General features: G+C 43.2%; 1 protein-coding gene and 1 non-coding gene across 9 annotated transcripts in view; both read right to left on the bottom strand.

Moving 5' to 3' along the window:
• Nucleotides 1-239: 239 nt before the first annotated feature.
• Nucleotides 240-346, bottom strand: LOC112065166 (U6 spliceosomal RNA). The gene has a single exon (XR_002891886.1). It is a non-coding gene; the product is annotated as a U6 spliceosomal RNA (small nuclear RNA).
• A 1,320-nt stretch (nt 347-1,666) lies between these two features.
• Nucleotides 1,667-19,895, bottom strand: part of CFLAR (CASP8 and FADD like apoptosis regulator) — a 50,540-nt gene continuing 32,311 nt past the window's right edge. For 7 of the 8 annotated variants that reach the window (XM_055089389.1, XM_024124471.3, XM_007108135.4 and 4 more), the window contains 2 exons: nt 8,875-9,385; nt 1,667-6,634 (listed from right to left, as the gene is read on the bottom strand). In XM_055089389.1, the coding sequence (XP_054945364.1) occupies nt 6,496-6,634; nt 8,875-9,385 (650 nt within the window). In that variant the 3' untranslated portion in view covers nt 1,667-6,495. Of the gene's footprint in view, nt 6,635-8,874; nt 9,386-15,261; nt 15,378-19,895 lie in introns of those variants that run through there. The other variant, XM_055089400.1, reaches the window with a different exon arrangement.

Here is a 19,895-nt window from a genome sequence, read left to right as displayed (position 1 = left end):
CAGGTCCAAAAGCTGGTCTATACTGATGATTCAGGCAGAACTTTTCCTTGTGGATTACATCTCTTATGAGGACAGTGTCCAAATCCTATTAATGTCTTAATAAAGCATCTCCATCTCTCCAACAGAAACCACAAAAATGTAAAAGGAAATAAATGAGAGCATCATACATACTAAAAACTTAGGTCAGCTCAGGTGTTAACATTACATTTTTTAACAATACATACATACATTTTTTTTTTTTAAATATGGAACGCTTCACGAATTTGCGTGTCATCCTTGCGCAGGGGCCATGCTAATCTTCTCTGTATCGTTCCAATTTTAGCATATGTGCTGCCGAAGCGAGCACCATACATACATTTTTAAACAATAATTTAAAAATTAAAATGATTGCCTAGGCAAATATTTATTTTAAACTTATAACATGCATCATAAAAAAACATTTTAATCAAATAACAATGTACCAGTCAGACTAGGTTAGGTTAAAAGAAATATAAACCCCACATTTTTTTCTCTCACATAAATGTCCAGATGTAGGTAATCTAGGGTTGGTATGGTGACTCTGCTCCTTAATGTCTTCACCCAACAAGGCTCCTTCCTGTTCACCACTTGGTCATCCCTACAGTGTGGCTCTTATCCTCACAATTCAAGATGGCAGCTAGAGCTCCAGCCATCACATATGCAGTCTAGTCACTAAGACAGAGAAAGGGACAAAGGGGCGAAGGGCAAAAAACAGCTGCCTTTTAAGAAAAATTCTCAGCAACTGCCAAACAATACCACTGCTTACATATTATTTTCCAGGACTAGACACATGACCACATCTTGCTACAAGTTGAGGCTTGGACAACTAGACTGTATTCTGTGAGGCTTTGTGCCCAGTTTCAAATTAAGACTTCTATTACTAGGGAAAAAGAATGGATATTTGGGACAGTGAGCAGGGTCTGCCACTCAGACAGATTGACAAGGCTGATCTCAAATTGTGACCTCTTGGTGGCATAAGTAACATGCTTAATCCTGAAAACTTGCTCCTAGAATATGGGAGAAGAGATTCCCATTTCAAACACTGCAGACAGAAAAAGTTGTCAAGTGACCCCTACCACGGCCTATTCATGGAAGAGGATGGAAGGCATTGGGGACTGGAATGGAACTGGGGTTGACGAGACAGTCCTCCTAACCAGTGGCCCAGAAAAGCAGCCCTGAGACCAGGGGTCCTGCTACTGGAAAGAAGGGCTGGAGATGAGACAGAGAAGTAAAGGCAGAACTATAGGAAAGAGTAGTCTCTTTAGCACCAAAGAACCAGCTAGTCAAAAGTTGATAGAGGGACTTCCCTGGTGATCCCGTGGTTAAGACTCCGCATTCCCAATGCAGGGGACCTGGGTTTGATCCCTGGTCAGGGAACTAGATCCTGCATGCATGCCACAGCTAAAAATCCCTCATGCCGCAACTAAGACGTGGCACAGCCAAATAAATAAATAAATGTTTTTTTTTATTTGGAGGAATTACCTAGACTTTACTTTAGAAACCAGTATGCTTAAATATACAGAGATAGAAAAGAGGATTTGGAAAACAGAAAGAAAAGATACCAGCCATAGTTCTGTCATCCATACACCACTTTTGGAATATTTCTTTCCGGCCTTTTGTTTTCCTGTGAGACATATTTTTTGTTAGTTTTTGCTTTTTTTTTTTTTTTTGGCCACACCACACGGCATGTGGGATCTTCCCCAATCAGGGATCGAACCCATGTCCCCTGTATTGTAAGCGCACAGCCTTAACCAATGGACCTGCGGGGAAGTCCTGTTTTGCTTTAAATGTACTTAGCTATAAAAATAAAGGCTCTGTTTATGGCTTGAGTTTATGTCCTAGGCTGGGGTGACCAAGGACAAGCTACTTAGCATCCCTTTGCTCAATTTCCTCATCTATAAAATGGGAAGAAATAATAATGAGGACAATAATACCTACCTCAAAGAAATGTTTTGAGGATTAAATAAGATAATTCATGTAATGAGCTAAGAACAGCTTATGTAAGCCTTTATTATTTGTATATATAAGTTTAGCAGTTACATAAAATTCCAACCAGTGGACGTTTTATCATAACCATGCTCCTGTTACTAAACACTTGATGAATTTTCAGTTGGGGGCTATTATAAAGTTTTAAATATTTTAATACATTTATCTCTTTTATATTTAGGGCTATTACTTAAAGCAGTATCTTCAGAGTCTTCATATAAATTTTAGAACATTTCATTTAAGCTGGGTTGTGGGTATGTATTCATTATATCGTTACCTAATATAATTCTCCTTTAGCGTGCCTTAAATATTTCATTTAAAAACTATACTCAATGAAAAAGAATAAGGTATTTAGTAATCAAATTGCTCATATACACAAAAGTGTCAGAGAAGTAGTTGTAGACTCCACTATTAAAGTGAGAAAAATAACTCACAAAATAACTTACATGAGAGCTGACTAAAAGACAGAGATGAGGGTCTTTACAGCTCTTCACATGCCAAACCACAGGCACCTCCTGGCTTATCGCTCACCATCGCTCACATTCTCTCTGCTCCAGCTAAAAGTTACACTCACGGTTTTTAAAGCATGCCTTACATTTCCCTTATCTGACCTTCTATTTGCTTTGTTTCTTCTCCTGCAATGTATTCTCTTCTCCACCTCAACCTGCCAAAATCCTACCAATTTTCAAGGTTTGATTCAACTTTGTCAAAATAACTCCTCCACAGTATGCTATAATAATAACAGCTATGTTCGCACGGCATCACCAATGCAGTCATAAAAACTCTCTCATTGGGTATGATCATAAAGGCTCTCTCATTTCATCCTCAGAACAATTCTGCGAAGTAGGCAAGGGAAGGCAAGGCTTTATTCCTCCCATCTTGTTGGCCTTCCTGGAATCAAAGACCCTCTTTACTCCACCCCACACCTCTTACCAGTGAGCAAAACACACACACCTTAGCACCCTTTTTCCTTGGCACCTGCGGGTTGACTGATGAATGGTATTAATAAAAATAACGTCATCTAATGACAGAAAAGTGACCAAAGTAAACAGACAGCAAAATATAATTTAATAAATATATATTTTTTGTTTTTGTGTGTTTGTTTTGTTTTCGGTGGTTTTTTTTTTTGGCCGCATGTGGGATCTTAGTTCTCCTGTTCAGGTTCAATCTCCTGGTAGGGACCAGAGATTGAACCTGAACACCCTGTGGTGGAAACGTGGAGTCTTAACTACTGGACCGCCAGGGAAGTCCCAATAAATAATTGCTTTTTAAAAGGGAAGGAAAGAAAAGATGGTGATTTCACAGTCTCTGTATTTTCACCGTGTCCATCAGATGGGATACGGAAAGCTATGTGGCCATGCTGCCTCTCTGCGGGAAAAGGGTGGGGCTGGAAAGGTAGGGTAATGACTCTCACAAACAGCTGAGAGAGGAGTATGATGCCTTCCCTGGAATGCATGCTACACATCTTCCAAAGTTTGTTCTAATTTCTGAAGGACACCAGATCGTAAGGCTTGTTGTTAACATTCTAGACCTGGCACTACCAATGATTTTCTCTGAGATTTGGGAACAGCTCACTTAAAAGCTGTGTGCCTCAGTTTCTTCAACCATAAAATGGATGTTCTCATTCTTTTTGGCATACATTAAGGTTAACTACTCCCCAGGGAAGCTCCATGCCCCATTTTTCCCTAAAAGAACCCCAGCTTTTGGAGACCATGTGCCCAAGGGAGCTGAAGCCACTGAACCCCAGTCCCAGGGGACTGAGTCTGGGCTGGTATAAAGCAACCATGGTAATCCCATTCCCTCTGCCAATGGTTGGTTTAAGGAAGAACATATCATGTGATTCTAGCCAATGAGAAGTGAGGGAAGGGAACTCTTGGGGAGAAGAGCTTCTGGGAAATTTTTCCTTTGATCTTAAGAAGGCACACAAGGAAGAGATGTTTTCTCTTGTGTGTTTGGGTATGATACTTGGACCTGTGGCCCTCTTGTGACCTTTAGATGACAAATTTGAAAATAAAAGCCCAAACCCTGAGACTACAGAGAGGAAAGGTGGAAAGCATCACACCCTTGAGGACATTGTTGAGCCAATGAATTAACCAAGCCAGCAACTACCCCCCTACCTCTGACCCTGTTGCTTAATAAGAGTAAACAAATTTTTAAAAAACTTTTTGTTTTAAGTTAGGTCTTCTGTTACTTGCATCTAAAACATTTTGAATGATATGATTGCATTTTTCAAATCTTTTTTCCCCATTTTACTGAGAAATAATTGACATACATCACTGTATGAGTTTAAGGTACACAAGGTGATGATTATATATATTGTGAAATGATTACCACAATAGGGTCAGCTAACATTCACTGTCTCATATGTATACACTAAAAAGAAAAGAAAAAAGGAAAAAAATTTTTCTCCTTGTAATGAGAAACCTTAGGACTTACTCTCTTAACAAATTCCCTATGTGTCACACGGCAGCATTACCTCTAGTCATCATGTTGTACATTATACCCCTAGTACTTATTTATCTTACAACTGGAAGTTTGTCCCCTTTTCTTTTTGTAAATTTTTAATTTATTTTTAATTATTGGAATGAACATCACTGATGTGAATTTTCAAGAGATTACAGCTGTCAGGTGTCATTATATTATTTATTGAAAACCTAATGTCACAATATGCCATATCCTAAACTTTAATTCTTCACTGTCAATCACACTTATACACTAAACCTGCTTGCATCCCATCCATCACACCCGTCTTGTAGGTCTTATTATTGTATATCACATAGCTGACGGTCTTTTGTTCTCTCATTCCATTTCTAAAGCCTTTCTTCCATCTCTGGTTTACCTCTACCATATTCTCTATCAATCTCACAGGTTATAGCTCATGGGATTACAGACTGTAGCTGCTACTAAACCCTCTCTAACTAAAAATCCCATATTCATCATGTTCAGTTTTTGTGAAACATAGCTTAGGTGTGGGAGAAATCAGGGCCTACATGAAGAATCTGCTCTTTCAGCCTAACATTGGACAATGCACTGCAGGTGCTTACCCGTGCTTAGAGCAGTCTTTTTTTTTTCTTGTTTTTGGAAGTTTGTGCCTTTTGACCTCCTTCCTCCAATTACTCCCTTCCCCCACCTCTGGTAACCACTGCCTGATCTCTTTTTCTATGAGTTTGGCTTGTTTTGTTTATGTTATTGTTTTGTAGATTCCACATATAAATGAGAGCATATAATGCTTGGTATTTGTCTTTTATTTCACTTAGCATAATGACTTCAAGGTCCCTCTTATTTTTATATTTAATGCAAATATAAGTTATCTTAATAATATATAAAAATATATAAAACTAAAAAGTAATATAAATAAATACTATGCTTCTGTTTTATGTTTTCATTTTTTTGTGAGTCAAAGAAGATACATAACATTTTTCACGAGGGCTGGTGATCCCCTTCCCAAGGTAAAATAAAAGATGCAATTCCCATCCATGATAGGAAACAGAATATGGAAAAAGCTTGTCACCCGGTCAGGATGGGACAGAGAAGGATGCAAAAGCTGCCAGGTCATTAAGATCCTTCACAAACAGTTTCCCTCTGTAATAATTAACACAGGGTTCTGGTTCATGAGTCCAAGCATATACATTGTTCCTGCTGGGTGCCCCCAGCAATGTGAAATTCAAAGACACCCTCAGGAGTCCCACATTCATTAATACAAGGATAGAAAATTACCTTTAAAGTAGAAATAAGTGCATGAAGTGTCTGAAAACTGTTCCTTTCATACTTTTCATCCTTTGTTGAGTGATCATGTCAAAACACATATAAACATACCCACACAGATGCATACCACTTAAAACCAACTTAAAAATATAAAAAATTTTTTTTAACTTCAAGTGATTATTTTTGGCCATGCCTCAGCATGTGGGATCTGAGTTCCCCAATCAGGGATTGAATTCATTCCCCCTGCAGTGGAAGCACGGAGTCTTAACACTGGCCCACCAGGGAAGTCCCTTTAAATGATATTTTAAACAATAATATTCTTTTAGGTCATGCTTTCAAATCCAAGGAGGAAAGGTATACTGATTACTGTAGAATGCCATGTGAGTCCTAGACAGAGAAGCAACCTCAGATCAGAAAGCCACCGTTTTAAATTGAATGTTTGTGTCCACCCCCAGATTCATAGGTTGAAATCCTGTCCCCCAGTATGATAGTATTCGATGGTGGGGTCTTTGGGAGGTGATTAGTTCATGACAGGGCAGCCCTTATGAATAAGATCAGTGCCCTTATAAGAAGAGACACAAGACAGCCTGCTTTCTCTCTGTTCTCTTTGCCATGTGAAGATACAACAAGAGGGTCATCTGCCAACCTGGAGGTGGGTTCTCACCAGACACCTGATCTATAAGCACCTTGATCTTGGACTTCCCAGTCTCTAGAACTGTGAGAAATAAATGTTTGTCTTTCTGGCTAGCGACGGAGACTGCAAAGCTAAGAAGGGCCTTTGGCTTTTCATTTGCAAGAGAGGATGAGTTTCTTTCTCAGAGTGTGCTGCAGCCAGACACAGTACCTCTCCTTAGCAGACACTCTGCTGTTCCAATCATATACCTTGCTGTTGAGTTCAATGTGGAGTTCCAGGAGTGAGTGTTTTCTGGAGGGAATGAGAAAGGCAAAAATTAATCCCAAGCAAATATCAATGAGGAGACAGATTAGCATTAGGGTGAAATCAGCTAACAGATATGAAAGTGCTTTAAAATTGTTCCTTTCTAAATATTCTACAAGCTGCTTAGCAAGTGATCCAAACAGGTTTGCAGCACTCTGACCCAATGACCACAGTCGCCACACACAGGGGCAACTGAGTTTTAGTCTGGGTACATACCAGCCAGATGATAACCCATCTGGATCATCTATGCAAATGCAGGATGGATGTAAAAGGCCAATAATACCGTTGGCCCATGGTGTGTGTACCTTGGAAGGTTGAGTTGCCCCTGCTCTAGCCCTCCCTTACAGCTGTGCCATCCCTGAGGAGGCTAGGGGTCCCAGGCCCTGAGATTTATTCCTGGGGTCCCCCAAGCTACAACAGATGCCTTTCACAGGTGACTCAGAGAAATTCTAAATTGCGATTAGGGGGGCAACAGAAAAGGGACTGCTAATCTTACATTTGAGGTACAGTGAGGCTTCCCTCAACCTAAATGGACACCAGGTCACCAACGTTTCCCTTAGAAAAGTATCCTTGCCAATAAACATCAAAAATGTCTACGTTACAAAGACTTGCAGACCTGTATAGCCAGGTACCATTTTTCACCTATCAACCTCAAGACTTGGGGAAATAAACGAGCACACGGTATCAGTGAGAATTCAGGGATGCAAACTCTCTCACAAAAGCTGATCTATGGGAATTCCCTGGGGTCCAGTGGTTAGGACTCGGCGCTCTCACTCCCAGAGGCCTGGGCTCAATCCTTGGTCCGGGAACTAAAGTCCTGCAAGCCGCGTGGCGTGGTCAAAAAACAAAAAGCTGGTCTAACTGTCCTAGAGGACAATCTGACGAGATGCATCAGAGGCTTTAAAAATGCTTGTCATTGGGCTTCCCTGGTGGCGCGGTGGTTGAGAGTCCGCCTGCCGATGCAGGGGACGAGGGTTCGTGCCCCGGTCTGGGAGGGTCCCACATGCCGTGGAGCGGCTGGGCCCGTGAGCCATGGCCGCTGGGCCTGCGCGTCCAGAGCCTGTGCTCCGCAGGGGGAGGGGCCACAACGGTGAGAGGCCCGCGGTACCGCCAAAAAAAAAAAAAAAAATGCTTGTCATTCAACACAGTAATTCCACTTCTGGGAATTTTCCCTTCAAGGAAGCAATTAAGAATAAGCACAAATACTGAGCCTCGAAGATGTTGAACACTTTCTTTTTTGTGAAAGTAAACATTGCCCAACAACTAAAGACTGGCCAAGTAAATTATGCTATAGCCATATTAGGGACTGCTCTGCAGACATTAAAATGATACTATAGGGACTTCCCTGGTGGCGCAGTGGTTAAGAATCTGCCTGCCAATGCAGGGCACATGGGTTCGAGCCCCGGTCCGGGAAGATCCCACATGCCGTGGAGCAACAAAGCCCATGCACCACAACTACTGTGCCTGCGCTCTAGAGCCCGCGAGCCACAACTACTGAGCCCACGTGCCACAACTACTGAAGCCCGCGTGCCTAGAGCCAGTACTCCACAACAGGAGAAACCTGCACGATGAGGAGCCCCTGCTCGCTGCAACTAGAGAAAAAGCCTGCATGCGGCAACGAAGACCCAACTCAGCCGAAAATAAATAAATAATTAATTAAATTTTTTAACAAATAAATAAAATAAAATGATGCCATAAAAATGTGATTCCTGACATGTAAAAATATACTGTTGCACAAACTAAAAGCAGGTTATAAAGTAACAGTAGATTATGATTTCATTTTGGTTTAAAAAACATCTTTATATATGATTTTATTGGTATCCAAAAAAGATCTGGAAGGCAACACACCAAGATTTGATTAACAGATTAGTTCTAATAAGTAGGATTATAACTGCTTGTTATGTTCTGCTTTCAGCATCTGTATCTCATGGTTTATGTTCAGTAAGGAGTATGTATTGCTTTTGTAATAAGAAAAAAAAAACCAAACATTTCTTAATTTTGAAGAAAAATATCCAAACCACAAGCTGACTACTATATGACCTTCTGAAGTACAAAGCATTCATAAACTGTGCAGAGTCTACATCATACTCCTAAGGCAACCCCAACAAGGAATGAAAAATCCCTCCCCCTGAAGAAAAGGGCATCAAATATGGCACAGTGGCACTTCCATCCTGGTAGCAGAAAATAAACAACTGGGGCCAGGATCCGCCACAGCTTGGGTGGCTCACCTTTCTTTCCCCAGTTTCTGGGAGAGGCACTTCAGGTACAGTGACGGCAAAGGGGAGGACCGCTCCAGCAGGGACACGTCCGCTTTGCACAGGCTCCAGAAGAAGTCAGCTTCTCGGTGAATCATGCAGGCCCCGGGCTGCCTGGCCTTGGATTCTGCACTTTTCACTGATGGCCTATCCACCTGCAGGAAGCTGCTGTCCTCTAGCTGGCCCTCTGACGTCACATAGTTCTGAATAAAAAAGACCTTTGGCTTCCCTGAGAGAGAGGGGCATGCATCTGCCATGAACATCCTTCTGATATGATCCAAAGGGACCCCTGAGCGAGTCTGATCCACACCAAACACGCTCTGGGAGCCCCCTCGGCTCACCAGGATACACACGAAGCTGTCGTAGTCTTGGTGTTGGGGCATGTGCGCAACTTGGCCAAGAATGTGCATTATATTTTCCACAGTGAGATGTAAGAAACGCTTGACTTCATAGCCCAGGGAAGTGAAGGTTTCCTGAAGAATGTCTGGAAAAAACAAACAAACATGAAAAACAACACAGGAGGGACTTCCCTGGTGGCGCAGTGGTTAAGAATCCACCTACCAGTGCAGGGGACACGGGTTCGTGCCCTGGTCCAGGAAGATCCCATATGCCGCGGAGCAACTAAGCCCGTGCGCCACAACTACTGAGCCTGCGCTCTAGAGCCTGCGAGCCACAACTACTGAAGCCCATGTGCCTAGAGCCCGTGCTCCGCAACAAGAGAAACCACCGCAATGAGAAGCCCACGCGCCACAACAAAGAGTGGCCCCTGCTCGCCGCAACTAGAGAAAGCCCGCGCAGAGAAAAGAAGACCCAACACGGCCAAAAATAAACAAAAAACAAAAACACAGGAGTAAGAAAAGCTGAAGAGATACTGGGTAGCAATCCTAAACATGGTCTAATCTCCATTACTTGTCTGTTTCTGCTTTTGTGTCATAGTTTGAGGCTTTAAAGGACCTAAGAACGGGGCAGGAGGGACAGAATCAGCCTAAAACATGAAATATGTGACTTTCATGTCCCAGGTTCCCAGTTATGGTCTGTCCCGTTATACCACTTCCCCTGCCTGAGGCCACCACCACATCTGGCCACGGGCAGAGACTGAGCCCACCTCTAGTCTAAATGAACCAAGAGAGGAAAAATACTTTTTCCTTTCAACCAAAACAAAGTTGGGGATTGTTCAAAGGGCTCTTTCTTACAATAACTCACAAGTTCATAGGAATGGGTGCGCATTTGCAGCATGCAGATCCAAACCTAGATCCAATGGCCGCAGAAAGGGTGACCCAGGTCATGAGTTCCCTCACCTCCACCTGCTGTGAGCTGATCCGGAGGCCCCTGGATCTAAGCTGGGACCATTCCCAGACTCCCCAGCTCCTCTCACGACCTACTTCCCGGTGTAGCCTTTGACTGAGCAAGGGGGGGCCCTTGGCCAAGATGCCCTACAACAGCGGTCCCCAACCTCTTTGGCACCAGGGAACGGTTTCGTGGAAGACAGTTTTTCCACAGACTGGGGGTGGGGTGGGGTGAAGTTTCGGGACGATTCAAGCGCTTTACATTTATTGTGCACTTTATTTTTATTATTATTACATTGTAATATATAATGAAATAACTCTACAACTCACCGTAATGCAGGATCAGTGGGAGACCTGAGCTTGTTTTCCTGCAACTAGATGGTCCCACCTGGGGGTGATGGGAGACAGTGACACCCAAAGTGTGTTGTTTATGTCCAGTCTACTATGTAATCTCATTTTGGTTGCCGTCACTGCAGAAAACCCTGCTTCACAAAGATAGGATGTTGGAAATGGAAGCAGGCTTTTCCGTGCTTTTGTGGCAATCTCAGGATATTCCGCCTTGACTTTAATCCAGAAGGTATGGAGATTTGAAGTTGTCTCAAACATACTTTTAAGGCCAGCATCATTTGCGATCTCAAGCAATTGATCGTCTTCTAGCGCGGACAAAGTTGATTCACCCAGCTTATTCACAAATGGGTTGCAGATCCATTCCTTCCCAGTTTGGGGGTCTTTTGTGGTTGGGAAGTAATGCTCAAACTCTTTTGAAAGCTGAGATAGGTGATCATGCATCAGCTGGGAGAAAGAAGGCCCTGGCTCAGTCTCTTTCAAAATCTCTGCTAATGTTTGAAACATGTCAAAAATCCCAATGTTCACTCGTCGCCCCCATAATTCCAGTTTGGCTTTGAATGCAGCCACTTATCTGCCGACTTGAACACAGTTGTCGCTCTCCCCTGAAGTGACAGATTGAGTTCAGTGAGCAGGTTGAATATGTCACACAAGTAAGCAAGTTTTGCGACCCATTCTGTGTCACTGAAATGTGCTGCCAGTGGTGACTGTTTTTCTACAAGAAATCTCTGGAGTGGCTCTCATAACTCAAAAACTCTGGCCAGTGATCTACCTTTAGAAAGCCATCTCACTTCTGTGTATAAGAGAAGACGTGTGTGCTCTGTGTCCATCTCCTCACAGAGGGACACGAACAGATGTGAGTTAAGGGCATGTACTTTAATGGCGTTGATAATTTGAACCATGTCCTGCAAAACATTGTTAAGTTCAGGTACCATTTTTCGGGTAGCCAGCATTTTGCTATGGATGACACAGTGCGTAGACACACATTCAGAAGCAACCTCTTTGACCCGTAGTGAAACCAGAAAGCCGTCCAGTCATGGCAGCCGCTCCTTCCGTGCATATACCAACACAAAATGACCAATTCAGTTTTCCTGATATGTAATCATTCAAAGACTTGAATAGTTCTGCAGCTGTGGTGCTGGTTGGCAACAAAAGTGCACATAGCACATCCTCATGCACATCCTCCTGAAAAATATATCACACAAAAACAAGCATTGTCGCCTTGCTGTCAACATCAGTAGACTCGTCAGCCTGGATTGCGTGCCACAGTGACTCATAAATCCTCTCTAACAACTGTACCTCAATATCCTCTGCAATTTCATCAATTCGTCTAGTTACGGTGCTAGCCGAAAGAGGAACACGTGCCACCTTTTGAACTGCAGCCTCTCCTAAAAGTTCACGACACATGTCCTTAGCAGCAGGCAGGATCAACTCTTCACCAATAGTAAAGGACTTCTTAGCTTTAGCAATGCAGTTAGCCACTAAGAATGATGCTCTCCATGCAGACGCATTTGATGAAGTGGTAGCCTTCAATGATTGTTTCTGTTCTTCGTGTTCACGTTTTTTTCTTTTGAAAAACTCCAAAGGTTTGTTTTTTTAAAAAAAATTTATTTATTTATTTATTTTTGGCTGCGTTGGGTCTTCCTTGCTACAGGGGCTTTCTCTAGCTGCAGCGAGAGGCGGCTACTCTTCATTTCAGTGCGCGGGCTTCTCTTGTTGCAGAGCAGGGGCTCTAGGCGCGCGGGCTCAGTAGTTGTGGCTCGCGGGCTCTAGAGCGCAGGCTCAGTAGCTGTGGGCTTAGTTGCTCCGCGGCACGTGGGATCTTCCCAGGCCAGGGCTCGAACCTGTGTCCCCTGCATTGGCAGGCGTGTTCTTAACCACTGCACCACCAGGGAAGTCCCCAAAGGCTTGTTGTCTTTTAATGCAGGGTGCTTGGTCTCCATGTAGCGAAGCAGTTTTGAAGGTTTCACGGTTCTGTTGGATAGCCGGTCACCACAAATTATACAAAGCAGCCCTGAAGAATGTGAATCACCTGTTGCAATGAACCCATAATTTAAGTAGGACTCTTGGTATTTCCTTTAAAATGAAGCTTTCTTTTTGTTGGCAGTCTAGAGTCTTCTGCTGTCTCATCATTGGGTCTTTCCCTCTTTTCAAAGAAGCTCTCCAGCACTGTTTGTTTTTTACCTATTTTGGCTAGGGTTAGCTTGCTGGCTTACCAAAACTGTGACTGAGACAAGTGCGCAGTGCAGGAAAGAGGTGTGGACGGAAATGGTAAATAAAGTAATGGGTGGGCCACGCATGGACTAAAGTAAGTGTTGGATTCTTACTTAAAGCCTGCCACCAGATGCAGCTTAACTGTCACTTGCCCCTCACTGATAGGGTTTTGATATGAGTCTGCAAAGCAATTGATTTATTATGGTCTCTGTGCAGTCAAACCTCTCTGCTAATGATAATCTGTACTTGCAGCCGCTCCCCAGCGCTAGCTTCACCGCCTGAGCTCCACCTCAGATCATCAGGCATTAGATTCTCATAAGGAGCACACAACCTAGATCCCTCGCATGCAGAGTTCACAGCAGAGTTCGTGCTCCTATGAAAGTCTAATGCCACCACCGATCTGACAGGAGGCAGAGCTCAGACAGTAATGCACGCGATGGGGAGCAGCTGAAAATACAGATGAAGCTTCGCTTGCTTACCCGTCACTCACCTCCTGCTGTGTGGCCCCGGACCAGTACCAGTCAGTGGTTGGAGGGTTGGGGACCCCTGCCCTACAGGGCCCCCAGAGATTCTTCTCCTAGTTTCCAGGAATCCTGGGTTGACTTTGCCTCGAGAAGCAGTGTAAGGCAGTGGAAAAAGCAGACAAGGCTGCCTTCTAACACTGACCTCACCACACCTATGGGCTGCATTGCTTTAAGGAAGTGGGTCTCCCTAGCTTTAAGTGGAAGTGGAGATACCCACCCTATGAGGATGCTGTGAAGATTAAATGAGATAATACAAATAAAGCTCCTGGTGCTAAATAAAAATATTCCCTGTTCTCTTTTAAAAAATCTTTTTGTTCATCTTCTAGAAGTTTCTATGGCCTTGGAACCCTAGAAATCCTACCCATCTACTTTGTTCCCATCTGCTCAGTCTGCCTTCATTGGAGAAGTAGGTACCGAATTGTTTCATCTTTCTAATAGCAAAGAGAGACATCTTTCTCTTCCTCATTCAAAAAGTCCACATCCTTTAGAGCTACCCATTAAGTTTCTATTCCTTGTCTGAGGGATGCCTCCAGTTCTTAGTCCATATTCAGAGCAGAAAAACAATTCTGTCCTAAGCCCAGAGGCTAAACAAAAATCTCCTAATTCAGGCTGTCATCCAAACTATTAGCCACTTCTCTGGATTTGCTTCCCTGTCTCATGACTATGTACCCACTTCTCTTCCTCCCCTGGGGTATGACCTTCCAGAAGTCTACGACTGCATTCACCCCAAACCAAACAACATGGTAGTAATCACAGTACCTATAACTTCCACCAAGGAACAGAGGGGTCCTATCTCATATCAGGTAGGCATCACACAAAGGGGTCAAGGGGAGATAAATAACTGAAGGTACATATAACAGTTTACTACAAATTCTCAATTCTCGACACTAAATGGGAACAAAATGAAGTATGGATAGACAAATAATTCAGGGACTCACAGCTTCAACCAATAGTTTCAACTGTCTTGTCTTGCCAACTTTACCAACCACTAATAAACTATAAAAGTAAAAGTAAGCTATCACAATTTCTCTTCTGGCTTCTCAGTAGGAAACAGGAAAAAGATTAAAAGTTGGAAAAGAAACACAGCCTTGTGTTAACAAAAATCTGGAATCTAAGTAGCCACTGGACAAATAAGAGCTGGCTTGTATGCTCTTAATTTAATTCACCCAGCCTATGAGCAGTATCTGGACACAACCACATAGAGTCTTGTAGAACATTCCACTCAGGAGGCCCACATCCTGCTAGATATGGCGGTTTTAAATAAGTCCATGATTCTTTGACACTCCTCCCTTAAAAACATAGAGTGTAATTCCCCTCCCCTTGAATGTGGACCAACTTGGTAACTCGTTTCTAATGAATGGAATGTGGCAGAAGAGATACAACGTGACTTCCAAAGCCAGGTCACTGTGGAACAACTCACTCTGGGGGAAGCCAGTTGCGATGTCGTGAGAACACTCAATACAGGTCCCCAATGCCACGTGGAGAGGCCTCCATGGAGAAGAACTTAGGCCTCGCACCAACCAGCCACATGACTGAGTACCCGAGAAGCCCCTCCAAAGCCAATCAAGCCTTCAGATGACCCCAGCTGACATCTGACCACAACCTCCCAAGAGACTCAGGGCCAGAACAACCTGGCTAAGCCACTCCTAAATTCCAGACCCACAGAAACTGTGAGAGATATAAATAAATTAATATTGTTGTTTTAAGCTACTAAATTTTGGAGTGATTTGTACACATTATCAGATAAATAATTCACCAGGTAAGTCAACAAAAGGGAATGATAATAACCATTCCCTAAGAATGTAGTTAGGCTACTTACTTTTCTCCTTCTGCCTGGCCCGTAGGTAAGGGTGAAAAAAATGAATTTGTATATATATATATACATATATATATATATATGTCACATCATAATGAAGAGATATGAAGAAGGTGCCAACCTCCTTAAAACCCTGTGATAAGTTAAGTATTATCAGGAAATGACAGTTGCTGAAAACCTATTAAATACCTCACTTGTCCACATAGGATCTCAGAGTGGTAGAAAAGGCGTAGCAGCACCGCCTACTAGGCATGGCTTCTGAGGGTGTAGGCAAGGCTTCAGTACTCAGTTCTGTGCTCGGGATGAAACAAAGTGCTGTATCATGTGAGAGAACCTGGACTAGGACCCCAGTGCCATCCCCACTGCTTTAGTCCAAACTCTCCCTTTCAGCAGTCACACTCTCCAGTCATGGAGCATTCTCTCCTCTAGGGGACAGAAGCAAACAGAGAAACACCAGACGCAAAGCTCTTTTGTTTACTTGTTATCTCAGACTGGCTTGCTCCCCTCAAAAGCCTCTTTTCAGTGATAGATTTACTCCCTTATCAAAGTCCTTGAAAGAAAGCCACAGTCTCCCTTTCCATCCTGATATGCAGAGGTCTGGACAGAACACAAGCTGTCCTGTGCCTTAATCTCTTTTCTTTATCTGGGCTCCCCCCAGGTTCTGGCTGGAGCGGCTGCTGGGCTGTCACAAGGCAGTCAGCAGGCAGCTGCGTGATACGGGTCAAAGAGGAACAGTCTTGGAATCACAAGATCTGAGTTTCAGTCCTGGCTCTTCCACCCACTTACTGGTCTGAACCTTGCCTGGTCCTGAAAAAAAACTAACTTACACTAGCAGAGGAGCTAAGAAGGAGATGGGAATCTGAGGTCTAGGGCAGGAAGTCCTTACCTAACAGAACAGAAGGAAAAGGGCTAAAAGCTGGAGGTGAACCCAAAAGCCATACAGGTCCCCAAGGCCAAGTATAAGGCCAATCAGAACACCAAATCTGGATGGGCCTCAGACCAAGATGGAGCATCCCTTAAATATCCCTGTGGCAACAGTCACTCAATGGACACAGCCTGAAGTCATCACAGCTGGCATTTCCCAATAACAGCACATCTTTCCTCTATCAGTTGGTGAGGACTGATGCTAGCTGCTGTTCTTTCTTGGGCCAGCAAGAACACAGATATAGCCCAGTCTAATTTATAGGATCAAGGGGGTTGTGACAGTGTGACTTTGAACAAATTACATCTGCAGTTTATTCATATATAGAATGGATCAATACCAATGCCTATACCGTGTCCTCCACAAGGTGGCTGAGAGGACCCATTGAGATTTCTGTCAAGATGCTTTGCAAACTGTGAGTGCTTATTCAAATATATTAGTTTTAAAGAATATAAAGGCAGCCACTGCACCACAAATCATGGAGCCTGCCTGCGATGCCTCTCTTGCATGGAATATACCTCCTTAGAACCCAGAGGGAGGTCTCTACAGTCTAAACTAAAATGGACTCAGAGCAGCCAGATTCTGTGTCCCATGTATCAACAGTAACTTCCTTGTCCTTACTTGCAAATAGGGGAAGAAAAACGTGGGTGTTGAGTTTGGAAAATAAAGCTTCAACCAACTGCATTTACAGAGATGGGTAGCCCTATCTCTGTAAAATTCAGCTGTTCCTTTATTAACTTCCTAAAATGATGAGGGATTTCTTCTGGCCTTGAAATTAGTACAGGGCTGTTAGTGCAGGGCTAGGATCAGCATTACCCACCCGTTTGGGGACTACTGAGATGAAATCCAAAGAATTAAATTAAATGTCATGACCTCATTCATTTAGAATGTGTTTTGACCAAACATGAGCTCACATTTATCTTGACACTATCTAAAAAAAGGGATTCATTAAATAAATGTATAGAATAAATAAGAAAGAGGGGATGCTTCATCAGTCTATTCACGATCACTTACTGAGTACCATTAATAAGCCCAGCTCAAATTACTATAAAGCACATGAATGGAACACAAGTGGGCAAGATATTCTTAGTGGAAAGGGGAGTTCTGAGGTCAAACGTGAATGAGAAATGCAAGGTTGACATGACTTAACCAGGTTTCATTACGGGAACACTGCTCGGAAACTTTAAGGCCAACATGCACTGCAAATCTCCTAAAGAGGAACAAATTATTTCTTAAACTCACTTGATCCTAAAACTCATGTTTTACAAAGTTCCTCTTCCTGTGTTACAGAAACACTGTGATGAGGGGACATAGATGAAGTATACAATGTAGTTCCTGTTCTCCAAGGAGCCCATAATCTTGCTAGAGAAGCAAAGTGTATAAATGTGCACAAAACAATGACTGACATGTCACATAGAACAGTAGGATTTTAGGTAAGATAGGAGATCAGAGTAGGGAAGATCAGTGTGGTCTGAGACACCTGGAGAGGAGATTAGTGTGGGTCTGAGACACCTGGAGAGAAGATTATGGGAAAGGTGTAATTCAGCTGCGGCTCCAAAAAAGACAGGGCAAAGGAAAGGCCCCCAGGTGGAAGGATGATGGTGAATAAAGACAGAAGAAAGAGTGAGGGAGGAAGCGGGGTTGGGGGCAGTGGGGCTTGTATAAATCTGACTTTCCATTTGTTCAGGGACACCAATAATCGGGGGTGTTACTGGACAATCCATATACACTCGAAATTATAAACTACTTTATAAATGTCTTTTTTTTTTTTTAAGCACAAATGATCACTAGTCATTCCTTCTGGACTAGCTTTTCTTTTCTTTTTTTTTTTTTTTGCGGTACGCAGGCCTCTCACTGTTGTGGCCTCTCCCGTTGCGGAGCACAGGCTCCGGACGCGCAGGCTCAGAGGCCATGGCTCACGGGCCCTGCCGCTCCGCGGCATGGGGGATCCTCCCGGACCGGGGCACGAACTCGTCCCCTGCATCAGCAGGCGGACTCTCAACCACTGCGCCAGCAGGGAAGCCCTGGACTAGCTTTTCTTAGGAGAAAACAATATCAATAATAAACATGTCAAGAGAGGCTTCTGTGGTCCCGCAGGTGGCCTAAAAGTCCTCTGCTTTTCCACATACCCACCACTCCTTATCCACAATTCCAAGACCCCAAAAGCTCTGGAAAACTTAGGTTCTTTTCCCTGACTCATTTTGTGGCAAAACCTTTCCTGAACTGATGAGAAGCTATTTATAGTCTTTATTCCACTTAGTGTAAATATCCATTCCTTTTGCTGTAGAAATAGTCACATATTTGATTATGGGGTACTGCCCTAGACCCCACTGGAATGTTCTATAAATTATAGTATATGGGCCATGTCATCTTTCTAAACTCTTAAAACTTTAAAATTTTGAAATGCAAGGGTCTCCAATAAGGGATCGTGGACCTATAATTCTTTACACCCTAGCTTTATGCTGTCTGTGAAAAAAGGGTTTACTACGTAGCACTGATTTAAAGGGAAATTTCATTAGTGATGCTAGGTTTCCAACTGAATGGCTGCTTAATCTCAGAAGATAAGAATGCCCAGAAAAAAAAGCATACCACCACAGACTTCCTGGTCTTTTGCCCACAGGGAAGCTATCGTTAATAGTCTGCTAATCCCACAGGAGTTAAGAGGGGAGACTCCACATCCTTGGCACTCAAGCTGGCAGGCAGCAGCAGCCGGTCCATGGGAACAAAGCCTCCATCTACCATCTCATGTGTCACTAACCACGTGTCTTCAAAGCTCAGGAGCAGAGGCCACGGTGGCTGCTCCGATTCCCCTTGCTGAGATTTGTTTACATCTATCAGTGCAGGAAAATGCTACTGATTTGGGTCGTTGCCCATTCCATTAAGGGAAAATGAGGAAAGGAGGCTGGGTAACCCCAAGGAGCAGCCAAGCTCCAATCAACACCACTGCAAAGCTCTCTACGATCAACTTCGGGCTTTCAGGACTACTGCTGCTCTGTTAGAAGAGGAAGTTTACTTACGCAGGATTTCCCAGGGAAACGTGCATTATCTGCTAGAAGAATCTAAGCCTTAGCCTGGCTAAAAGGATAGAAAAATCCTCAAGCTTTTCAGAAAGAGCAGAGAGAAAAGAGAGGAATAAACACGTCCTCTTAAAATGTGCAAACACCAGCTTTCATTCAGCAGCCTAAAAACCAGCCAGAGCCCTAGGTCAAGGTCCAGAGTCCAAGTGTCTGTGATGTGAGGCTTTCGCTTCTCGGCTCCAAACAAGAGCAAAAGTCCAGTGCCGTGTCAGGGCACCTCGAAGCAGGGCCTCGCAGAGGTCTAGCTTTGCTAGGTCTCTGACACAGGTGACACAACACCGAGGACACCAAGCACAAAGCCACTGAACTAATTAGCCTCAAAACCTTAAGTCTCCATGTCTGCTCCAAGAAGAGGTTACTGACTTCTCCAAGGATTCTTCTCAAGAATGAGCCACCAAACAATAACCTTATAACCTTATCTTTGTTCACAATGTGGCTCTGAGGCCAGACTCTACTTCATGGCCTCCATACCTGCTTCACAAAGGGCCAAGCATGGTGGGGTTTTTTGTTTTTGTTTTTGTTTTTAATTTGAATAATTAATGTGTCCAAACTTTAACATGAACTTATTTCTTTTTGCTTCAGTACTCTACCAAACTTATCTTTTTTACTGAAGTAACATGATTTGGTGTATCAACTATACCATTCACTGCTTTTTATATTTAAGTTATTTTTAACATCTTTTTTTTTTAACATCTTTATTGGAGTATAACTGTTTTACAATAGTGTGTTAGTTTCTCCTTTACAACAAAGTGAATCAGTTATACATATACATATGTTCCCATATCTCTTCCCTCTTGTGTCTCCCTCCCT

This window comes from Physeter macrocephalus, chromosome 2 (genome assembly GCF_002837175.3).
Source record: "Physeter macrocephalus isolate SW-GA chromosome 2, ASM283717v5, whole genome shotgun sequence".
NCBI classification, from domain to species: domain Eukaryota; kingdom Metazoa; phylum Chordata; class Mammalia; order Artiodactyla; family Physeteridae; genus Physeter; species Physeter macrocephalus.
This window is presented reverse-complemented; position numbering and strand designations above follow the sequence as displayed.